The sequence below is a fragment of the Tachyglossus aculeatus genome, chromosome 5 (genome assembly GCF_015852505.1).
Source record: "Tachyglossus aculeatus isolate mTacAcu1 chromosome 5, mTacAcu1.pri, whole genome shotgun sequence".
Taxonomy (NCBI): domain Eukaryota; kingdom Metazoa; phylum Chordata; class Mammalia; order Monotremata; family Tachyglossidae; genus Tachyglossus; species Tachyglossus aculeatus.
The window spans coordinates 21,403,399-21,415,537 of record NC_052070.1 but is presented as its reverse complement, the minus strand read 5'-3'; the positions used below and the strand labels follow the sequence as shown (position 1 = coordinate 21,415,537).

At 40.7% G+C, this 12,139-nt stretch overlaps 1 protein-coding gene across 1 annotated transcript in view; it reads right to left on the bottom strand.

Moving 5' to 3' along the window:
* GNAL (G protein subunit alpha L) overlaps window positions 1–12,139 on the bottom strand; it is a 288,635-nt gene that overhangs the window by 127,248 nt on the left and 149,248 nt on the right. Inside the window, exon 5 of the mRNA XM_038746724.1 lies at window positions 5,249–5,346. Within this exon, the coding sequence (XP_038602652.1) occupies window positions 5,249–5,346 (98 nt within the window). The remainder of the gene's footprint in view (window positions 1–5,248; window positions 5,347–12,139) is intronic.

Below are 12,139 nucleotides of genomic sequence, written 5' to 3'. Positions count from 1 at the left end.
ATTTTGTCAATGATGTGCATCTAGTTTTACTTCTATTTATTCTGATGACACCTGTCCACATGTTTTGTTTTGTTGTCTGTTTCCCCTTCTAGACTGTGAGCCTGTTGTTGGGTAGGGACCGTCTCTATATGTTGCCGACTTGTACTTCCCAAGCACTTAGTACAGTGCTCTGCACACAGTAAGTGCTTAATACAATTGAGTGAATGAATGAATGAATTACATTTTGAGACATGTCGGTATTTGACACTCACAAGTGGCTTCTGAAGATAATTTATTTTCCAAAGATTATAAAGGAAAAGAGTTAACTTAATAATCATAAAAATATTCAAAAATCCAAGCAAACACTAAGAAGTAATTTAGAAAACTGAAGGGTCAAAATTATCCCCTGGCTTTGTAGAGATGTTTTCTCAAAATGCTCAGTATTTATTTCATTTTATAAAGACAGCCTGTACGCTAAATAATTTTCCTGGGGTGGAACACAGTTGTATTGCATAACTATTTAAAGTTAGAAGTAGCTAGAAGTAGTAGCTTGTTACCCCTAAAGCTGTCAGGCTTCAAGGGAAAATCTTCCTTGGTCAAACTTTTCCTTTGCCCCAATTCAACATTATATGAAACTATACATTTTGTTGGGTAGGGACTGTCTCTATATATTGCCGACTTGTACTTCACAAGTGCTTAGTACAGTGCTCTGCACACAGTAAGCGCTCAATAAATATGATTGAATGAATTTTCGCACAGCCACTTGGACTAAGTTCAAATATGGGAAAGGGTAGAATGACTAAAGGGAGCACACTGCTGTCCTGGATGGAATTTACAGCACCTAGTCACAGTAGGATACAAGGAATATTTGTCTTATTCACAGCCACTGCTTCCATTCCCCGACAGTCAATCAGTGGTATTTATTGAGCGCTTACAGTGTTCAGAGTACTGTATTAAGCACTTGGGAGAGTACACTACAATGAGAGTTATGAGATACATTCTCCACTCACAAGGAGGGGGAGAAAGACATTAATATAAATGAAAAAATTATAAATATGACCATAAATGCTTTTGAAAAACAATGTGAATGCAAAATGTTTTACATTTAGCTAATTGATTCTTCTGTAATTTGATTTATGAGCTTGGGACTGAGTCTCATTTCTTCAATTAACCAGGCCAAGGCGTAGGAAGCACACGACATTTTGGTCGGAAGGGAAGAAGGTGACAATACATATTTTTAACTCATTTTGCTTTTTTAAAACCAAGTTTGGCAGTGGTGCATAAAGCAAAATTAAACCCACAATATTTACAAAATGAGTTAACATGGCAAAGACCCTCCATGGTCTCCATCTCTCCAAATTTCATGAAGAATAGTTCTTTGAAGGTTGAAGACTAAAATTCTTTGTAGACTAAAAACGCGCCAACTAGAATTTAGGCTATTTTAAATGATTCTAGTTTCTTTGGGGCTAGAACCAAGAAAAGTAATTCGAATGCATTTTCTGTCATGTGGTACATTAGAAGATGATTTAGGTCTAAGTTTAATTTAGATCTTGAAAACTTATTTTAGGAGAACCTCAGAGCATCCTGAAGAAATAGAAGCGTTTTGGTCGGGATTCAAGACTGGGGACCAAGAACACTGTATTCACTAAATCCACTAAGTCACACTGTTTTGTTGTCTGTCTCCCCCTTCTAGACTGTGAGCCCACTGTTGGGTAGGGACTGCCTCTATATGTTGCCAAGTTGTACTTCCCAAGCGCTTAGTACAGTGGTCTGCACAAAGTAAGCGCTCAATAAATACAATTGAATGAATGAATGAAGTAGTGGCCAACTGGATAGAGCACGGGCCTGGGAGTCACAAGGACTTGGGGTCTAATCCAGGCACCATCACCTGTCTGATGTGTGACCTTGGGCAAGTCACCTAACTTCCCTGTGCCTTAGTTCCTTCATCTGTCAAATAGGGAATAAGACTGTTGAGCCCCTTATGGGACAAGGGCTGTGTCTAACATGATTAGCTTGTATCTACCCCAGCACGTAGAACAGTGCTTGACACATAGTAAGCACTTAACAAATACCATTATTATTAACAAATTTTAAAAAATCAATTCTGACTCTGTACTGATTTGTATTATATTGTGCTGGTTTGCTAGCAACCAAGATGACAATCCCACCTATGCAAATCCACTGAACATGAACTGACCATGCTCAAGCATCTGCACCACAAACCCCACTTGAAACCGCCCCCAGGTGCAGAAAGAGCGGCAGGGGGTATCTGGAAATCCTCTGAATCCAACTGGGTTTGACTGGTGCCAGTATCCTTGAGCTGGGCCTAACCCTCTCAGACATCCTGGACAATCCTTTCACTGGATGGGCGCAAAGACACTCTCTCCTTTTCGTCCAGCAGGATACTGTTCTGGTTTCAAAGGGCCTGCAATGCTCGTGGCTATCATTCATTCATTCAATCATATTTATTGAGCACTTACTCTGTGCAGAGCACTGTACTAAGCGCTTGGGAAGTACAAGTTGGCAACATAGAGAGATGGTCCCTACCCAACAACAGGCTCACAGTCTAGAAGGGGGAGACAGACAAGAAGACTGTCCACCTGTCCTATCCACCTGTCCACACTAATGCCTGTCCACCACTAACAGGCATTAATGAGAATGAGATGGAGTAACAAACCAGTGACTCCTTGGGGCGAAGCCCCAGTAACACGGCAGGAACCAAGATGGACCACAAAATCATGGTCTGGGAATGGGCCACTGTTTTCGCGGGGTTTTTTAATGGTATTTATTAAGCACTTACTATGTGCCAGGCATTATGCTAAGTTCTGGGGTAAATACCAGCTAATTCATTCAATCGTATTTATTGAGCACTTTCTGTGTGCAGAGCACTGTACTGAGCACTTGGGAAGTACAAGCTAATCAGGTTAGATACAGCCCATGTCCCACATGGGGCTCACAGTCTTAATCCCCATTTGACAGATGAGGTAGATTGACAGAAGCGACAGAGAAGTGAAGTGACTTGTCCAAGGTCAGACAGCAGACAAGTTGCAGAGCCAGGATTGAAAACTAGGTCTTTCTGATTCCCAGGCCTTTGCTCCACCCACTAAACCATGACCCAGAATCTCCCTTTCAGGTGGAATTGGTGGTGGTAGAACTGGTGGCCCATCATAGGTCTGGTGGCTGAGTAGCACAGATGAGAGGCCGGGCAGGCATGTATAATCCAGGATGAGCTGTCCAGCCTCCACCAATCCCGAAATTAGGTCTGGTCTCTTCTGGATCTCTAGACTGTACTCTCCCACTCCCCCGTTCCTCTGAGGTGGTGGTGGGGGCCCTAAGGAAAGCACATAGGCAGCTTACCAATGGCTACTGCTGGTTTGTTTTGTTGTCTGTCTCCCCCTTCTAGACTGTGAGCCCATTGTTGGGTAGGGACCGTCTCTATATGTTGCCAACTTGTACTTCCCAAGCGCTTAGTACAGTGCTCTGCACACTGTAAGTGCTCAATAAATATGATTGAATGAATGAATGAATATCAGAGCCCTCAGTTGGAAGGTCGACCTAAGGGGTTTAAGCTGGAAACCTGTGGAGAGGATTCAGAGCTGGTCTTTTTCACTCTGTGCCTGGGTGGAGGTACTGCCAGTGCCCACCCAGGTGCAGAATGGAGATGCCGGCCACACATTTCCTACTACTACAATCCAGCCCTCAGATTTCACTCCTCTAATGCTAACCTTCTCACCGTACTTCCATCTCGTCAATCTCACTGCCAACCTCTCACCCACTTCCTGCCTCTGGCCTGGAACGCCCTACCTCCTCATAACTGAAACACAATTACTCTACCCTGTCCCTTCAAAGCCTTACTGAAGGGACATCTCCTCCAAGAGATCTTACCTAAGTCCTCCTTTCTTCTCCTTCTGCGTTATCCTGACTTGCTCCCTTTATTCATCCTCCTCTACCCCCAGCCCCACAGCACTTAGGTTCATATCTGTAATTTACTTATTTATATTCATGTCTGTCTCCCCCTTTAGACAATAACCTCATTGTGGGCAAGGAATGTGTCCATTATATTGCTATATTGTAACGTCCCAAATGCTTAGTACAGTGCTCTGAACACAGCAAGCACATCATAAATAAGACTGACTGACATTTGGAATTTTTTTGCAAAAAGAATCATAGGACAGACAAATCACAGGTTATGCAAGCAGCAGGAAACATAGGTGGCTCCATTTATTTTACTACTTGCCCTATCTCGGGAAAGAGAGTCTGGTAATTTTCTTTTTTCTTCCCCACTCATTTTCAATGCTGCATCAAACACCAAAAATCCTATTACTCTGTAGCATTAGCACACTGATCCTCCTGTGCCTCAGTGCATCATTTCCTTCTGAAGATGGGATTGAAATGCCATGTACTGCAATTATAACCTAAATTCCTCCCTCCTCGAATATAAATCCAAAGCTATTCTTTTTCTGAAACTGTTTCAAGAACACAGTCTTTGAAGGAGGTTTCTGAGGATTGCTGCACGTATTTTTGTACTGCATTGATTATTTACTTGATTTAGGTCTTGAAACAGTATTCCTGTTACAGCGAGACCCCTCACTGATTTCTTCAAAGTACAACATGATGACTGGGTTTGATGATGGCATAAATTACTGATTAGATATCAGCAGTGCTAAGCCACAGTAAAATCATTTCTATAAATCTCTTTGAATCCTTAATGCTACACTGAGAATTTTTAAAAACCAAACCCTTAACAGGGATAGAGAAAAAACATTGCTGAAAAAACAGAAATATTGCAAACCACAAAAACCCTGCATCTGAACCATTTATGTTTGAGCACAGTGAAAGGTTTTACAAAATTTACTACGGAGATGGCTATGATTTATGAGTCTGTTTTAGTTTGGAAGTTTTAAACACATGCTATTGGGAAACCTAGAGAAGAAATTTCACTGGAGACCAAAAAGATTATCCAAAGATTTCTGGAAGTGGTTCATTTAAGCAAAAGCTTCATATCAACCATAAGAAGTTATTGAGGAATAATTATTTCAAGGCAGTATTTTGACGTATTCAGGACCTCCAGTGACTATCATAAAAAACTTTTGCTACTCATATATACACAAAAGAAACTCCATCCAAATTCAACGCTCAACATAAATCCTAAATATAACCATCTTCTTCAGATTTGCAACAAATGATTACATTCCTGGATGTAAATTATTCAGATTTGTTATAAACGATTACATTCTTGCTTGTAAATTCCACAAAAATAAACACTTACTACTGTGCACAGTCAATCAGTTGGTATTCGTTTGACCTCTCGAAGCATGCCTTGACTCCTTCATCATTCCAAAGCTTTTTTACATGATCAAAGAACTCCTGAAAATTGGAAAAGTTACAAATAAGAGATCAAATAAGCTACAGCTCTTAAGGTTTACAAAAGAAAAACTTTTTTTTCTCCAAAAACGTTCAGCTAACAAATGAAAACTTTAAGGCAAAAAGTCAAGCGCTTGGAAAGTTAGTGACATTCATTTACTGTAAATTCAGCTGCCAGTACTGTTTTCAGGTTCTTACCACTCAGTAACTTAACAATTCAACCTCAGCAGTTCAAAAAATATACTGTAATTATAGGTGCTGCCTCCATTCTTGTCATTTAAATTTTTATATCTGAGTCACGGTTATGTCATAGACAGGTAGAAAGAACGGACTACTTTGGTTGGAAAGAAATAGGTACATGAAAAAAAGAAACATTCAAAATATCACCTCTGAGATTTCATTAATTTTTGGTATTTTTTTAATGCGGTGGATTCAACAGTTTGGCCTCGTAGGCGTCTGCACACTCAGAAGCCATGAAGTCATAATGCTAGAATTTCCTTCCCTCTATAGCAATTGAACACCTCTTCAAAAGGAGAACTTTCTTAGATCCAGAGCAAAAGGTGGGTTGACAAATTGAGCTTTCCAAAATTAGCAAAATAAAATAACATGTTATCAGATCAAAAGCCCAAGTGCCTAATTTAAGTGATAGAAAATATTCAGAATTTCCTCAATTAGTTTATTAATAATCAGTGGATGCAATAAATGGTTCATGGCTGACAAATACTCAGGAGATAAAAAAAGGAATGGAATAGTAACCCTCACTTCCTCAGTGAGATAATGAAACTACAGAGGCCCACCATCCTGGTTATACAACAAATCCAATCTTCCTTTAAATTTTCACTTGTTGATTTTTATTCATTGAGCAAGTAGCAATATAACAATATGCCTTTAAAGAAGAGATGAATTATAAGCTGAAATCTGCCTCAATACTTTTCCAACAATGGACAAAATCTTCTTGAACGAGCTCCAAAATGGGGGGAAAATTATGTCTTCCCTTTGTGAACTTTGGATTTCTAAAGATAAAGAACCACTGATATGCCAAATGAGTACAGAAAAGAAAATCCCAACATGCACGCACACACACATAAAATTTATCCTCTAAGGTTGGTTCCCAAATATAAACTACCATAGGTAATTTACCGTTCACCTGCCCCTTACCCAGAGTTCTTGCTTCCTCTTTCAGACTTTCACTCACATTTTCCTGGCCTATTACCCTAGTTCCGAGGCCAGACGTTTACAAAAGCATCAGCAGAGTTTAAGAATCAGAGAGACTCCTGAGCCCCAGGGAGAAGAGTTCTTGAATATTTCATAACACAATCCTCAGAAGAGTTTCTGTCAGAATTCTGTTCACATCCCTCTTTTGGACCAGGATCTCTGAGCATACCTTTGCCTTCGTATAGGGAACTCCTGCCAGGCTGATGAATTGAAAGGAAACGCAGAGCAGCATGGCTTAGTGGGCAACATGTACAACATGTTGTTGTTCAACAGCATGGCTTAGTGAACAACATGAGCCTGGGAGTCAGAAGGACCTGGGTCCTAATCCCTGTTCTGCCACATGTCAGCTGTATGACCTTGGGCAAGTTGCTTAATTTCTCTGGGCCTCAGTTGCCTCATTTTTAAAATGGGGATTAAGACTGTGAGCCTCATGTGGGACAGGGACTGTGTCCAATCTGTTTATCTTGTACCTACTCCAGAGTTTATAACACTGCTTGGCACACAGTAATCGCTTACAAGTATCATTATTATTATTACTATAATTATTATTATTATTACTATAATTATTATTATTATTAGGACAGCTGTTCCTGATGGACCCAAGAGAGATGCTTCTCTTTGTCCTGGCATCCTGTTTTCTTCAAACACAATAAGTCGGCTGCAGCTAAAAGCCTTTTTGGTGTAAATGGTTCACAGGTCCGCAGGCAGGTTAGTTAGGACCCTAGATGAGGAAGGAAACATTTCACAATCCCTCTCCCCTCTTCCTTCCATGACCCATTTCAGATTAGAAGCAGCGTAGTCTAGTGGAAAGAGACTAGAACTGGGAATCTCGGGACCCAGGTAGTAATCCCATATCTGCCACTTGCCTGCTGTATAACTTTGGGCAAGTCATTTAACTTCTCTGTGCCTCAGTTTCCTTTTATGTAAAATGGGGATTAAATACCTGGCCTCCAGTCCCTTAGAATGTGACTCAGGAACTTTGCCCAATCTGCTCACATTTTATTCATTCACTCATTGAGCGCTTACTGTGTGCAGAGCACTGTACTAAGTGCTTGGGAAGTATAATTTGGCAACATATAGAGATGGTCCCTACCCAACAGTGGGCTCACAGTCTAAGCACTTAAATACTATTATTATTATTATTACTTCCCTTATCCAAATGTCACACTCCCACACACACCACACTACCTTATTTCGAGAGGCAAATGAAAAAATGGGGGAAGATGCTTTTATAAATGAGGAGCATAGAATTTACAGTCCATCTAGACTGTAAGCTCATTGTGGGAAAGGAATGTGTCTTCTTATTGTTGCACTGTACTCTCCCCAAGTGCTTAATACAGTGCTCTGCACACAGTGAGTTACGACTGAATGAATTAATTTGGGGGTTCACATTCTTAGAGAGATTCTGGGATAATTTCTATGAGCATACACTATAAATTCACACCCAAAGCTTTGGGTTTGAAAGAGATCATGGTCAATCAAGGGCATTCTGTCAAATGAGTACCTATTAAATACTTCAAACACCCTGCTTTCGAACAGTACGGGTTTATCAAAAATGTGCATGTCTTATTCACAATGTTCAACAACTACTTTTCTCTACTTGTCTGTGATGAGAGAAAACTCAAGATTTTTGAGAAGTCCGCACCCACAGTCCCATTTAGAATGATCAAATCAAGTAGCGGAGGCAGAATATTAAGGAAAGACCTCACAGTAAAACAAACATAGAAGCAGAGAGAGGGGTAACATCTGAAGAGCTGTAATTTTATACAGATGATAAGTAAGGGTCACATTTTCTGGCACCCTGGATATTCAAGGGAATAGTCACATATAATATCCATATACAGTAAGCCTATTGGTCAGGATTTTTCCATGTTCCCTAAAAATGGAACTTGGTCAGACTGTCAGAAGACAGAATAAGTCAGGGTATATTAAGATAAATTATTCCTCACCTCGTTAGAATAGATGACTGGCAAAGCACCCAAAATGTATATATCGATACATATAGAGTACAGATCTAGCATACAAAAGCTGGGATTGTTCCCAACTTCTAAAACATTCACATCTGCATTTCTCAAAAAACCTCAATCACATGGCTTGTGCTCACAGAAGCTACTTTGGTCCAAGTGCCTTACACGAGGCAGTGCAAACGAGGTACATTTGCTCGATGATACTTTTACGTATCCAATGCTTTGACGTCAAGTTCTACAGATCACCCCTCAGACATGATCTGTTGTGACAAAGGATTCCAGGCTCACTTTTGACACTCTCCTGAAGGTCGCTGACCCTGAGCAAGGGTCCAAATGCTTGCTGGACTAAGGTGCCATCCTCAAGGCACTGCAAGGATCACCGGAGCTGATAGCAAATTGTTGAGTGCCAAGCTAGGATCAGTAAGTGTCTGTCTCAGGCAGAGACTGGAGGGGGACTGAGGAAGGGAAGAAAGCCCTTATTTTCAGTGTCTTGTGCGTGATGGGAAGGAGAGACAGCAGCTTTTCCCCTCTACTGCTGCCATGCTGATCTTCCCCTGCCCCTTCTGCCACCTTGCCAACCTGTACCACATGTACTTTTCAGCTCCGTTTCAACCAGTATAAACCCAAGCAGACTCTCTGATTTCACCCTCTGTTAGCAGCCCAAGGGAAGATTACCAATTTCCGGCCAAAATGGGTGTGTGCCAGTCTCACTTTCACAACGTCACCAAGATCCGCCCTTTCCTCTCCAACCAAACTGCTACCTTGCTGGTTCAATCGCTCATCCTATCCCATATGGATCACTGCCTCAGCCTCCTTTCTGATCTCCCACCCTCCTGTCTCTCCCTGCTTCAGTCTATACTTCACTCTGCTGCCTGGATTATCTTTCTACAGAAAGGCTCTGGGCACGTCACTCCCCTACTCAAATATCTCCAGTGGATGCCTATCAACCTCTGCATGAAGCAAAAACTCCTCACTATTCATTCATTCATTCAATCGTATTTATTGAGTGCTTACTGTGTGCAGGGCACTGTACTAATCGCTTGGGAATTACAAGTTGGTAACATATAGAGATGGTCCCTACCTAACAACAGGCTCACAGTCTAGAAGGGGGAGACAGACAACAAAACAAAACACGTGGTCAGGTGTCAAGTCATCAGAATAAACAGAAGTAAAGCCTGTCCCATCGTCGACCCCTGGCCCACGTCCTACTTCTGGCCTGGAATGCCCTCCCTCCACACATCCACCAAACTAGCTCTCTTCCTCCCTTCAAAGCCCTACTGAGAGCTCACCTCCTCCAGGAGGCCTTCCCAGACTAAGCCCCCCCTTATCCTCTCCTCCTCCTCCCCAGCGCTCCCACTCCCTCCCTCTGCCCTACCCTTTTCCCCTCCCCACAGGACTTGTGTATATTTGTACATATTTATTATTCGATTTTATTAATGATGTGTATATATCTATAATTCTATTTATTTTGATGGTATTGACATCTATGTACTTGTTCTGTTTTGCTGTTTGTCTCCCCCTTTTAGACTGTGAGCCCATTGTTGGGAGAGGACTGTCTCTATATTTTGCCAAGTTGTACTTTCCAAGTGCTTAGTAGAGTGCTCTGCACACAGTAAGTGCTCAATACGATTAAATGAATGAATGAATGCATGCAGAGTACTATACTAAGCACATGCAAGAGTGCAACACAGTAAAGTTGGTAGACGCCATTCCTTCCCTCAATGAGCTTTCAGTCAAGTGTCAGCTGAGACTTAAGATTTTCAGCTAAGTTGTTCCTGGAGCCAAGCTGATACTTAAGGTTATGTTTAGTTGTGTATAAGGGCTACAGTGGTTATTGCTTCTGGGGTGAGATCCAGATGCTACAGTAGCCTGGATGATCCTGATCCAAAAGATACTCAATCACTACCTCAGGCACTGATGGCAGGAGTGACATTCACAGATCGACTGCTGGAATGGAATATCAGAGGAGGGTTACATCTTATTCAAACAATAGGAAAAATAATAACTGTGATTAAGCTGTTCAGGGAGCACTGAAGATCATATTGTAAACTCTAGGCTGCTGGTTGGCATAATTAAACATGATTTCCAGTGCTGGGAAAACAGTACTGATGAGTTTGGCCCAACAGCCAGGAAATAAACAAAAAGAGACATTTTAATTTAGGCTCCATTGGCAACAGGGTGGACCAAAGCAAACAGTCTGCTGTGAAATGGAAACTATTTCCACACATCTGAGAGAGGACAAGAAAATAAAGAAAGGTGAAAGAAAGCCAGCTTATTAGAAAGAATTCTTCATTTTGCCTTAAAATCCTTACTCCATATGGAATATGAAAAATTTTATGACATCTACACTTTGAAACACTTAGTCATTTCTGACCTGGAAAAATGTTCAAACTTGTGGGAGATTATGGGACAAACAGACATTACAGGAAAAAATATTCTGTGCTTTGCCAATGCTGAAATTCTGGCTAATAAGGATGCTTGAAAAACTAAAACTAAATCCTGATGAAATGTGGAAGATGAAAATATATTAAGAAGCTCAGCTACATGCACAGCGTTACTCCTGGAGGCATTTACCTGTCAGTTACATTTTATCATCATCATCATCATCATCATCATCAATCGTATTTACTGAGCGCTTACTATGTGCAGAGCACTGTACTAAGCGCTTGGGAAGTACAAATTGGCAACATATAGAGACAGTCCCTACCCAACAGTGGGCTCACAGTCTAAAAGTTGGATTTTATCCAACACAAGTTTGTTTTGGAAGGAAGTCCTGGTTACTATGACTGTTGATAAACTACAGACCTCTGAAAAGACCCAGCCCAGAACAGGTAATATACCTGTGGTTCGTCATTCTACTTCCCGAGAACTTGACATCACTTTTCCCTGAGGCTAGAAAAAAAAAAGGAGGAAGCATAAGCCATTTTTAAAATGCTTGTTCAAAAGCCTTGATTATTCTATTTCCTCTTCCCTGACAGTGGGACAGGTTTCTTCTTGGAATAATATTAAAATTGCCTCCCAGAAAAATAAATTAGTCCATCAGTTCAATAGCTCAGCATAGTAGATTTAACTTCTGGAACTGCTAACCTCTTATCACTCACGTTGAAAAACTCCCAATTTTCCATGTAAGAAAGTTTTAGTTTCCACTCATTACTGTCTCCATTGCACAACAGACCACCTATTAGCAGGTATTATTAAAGCAAGGTTGAAGACAGACTTGGGATCCTAGCCAAAACAGAGCCAGATCATGTGGTTTTGTGCTTGCCCAGAAAAACTTCCTTAAATAAATACTGTATAAGAAAAAGTGAGGCTTTTGATCAAGTTTTTGCTTCTCCCTTTTGGATGGGGATTTGATAACTGTATAATAATTCCAGTAATACTGCAGACTTCATAAACCATTAGTTAAGAAAAGAAATCATTAAAAATAAGTTGTCTTTCTAAACACAAAGTACTTTCACATCCAAATTTCAAGAAAAATACAAATGAATATTTTTGTTACACTTTGGATTTTCTGGCATTTTTCCAGTTTCCAAACTAAAGTCTGATAAAACTTTAGGATTTTTTTTTAAAGAAAACCAAACATTACATCTAACCTAATCTCTGCTAATATGCAT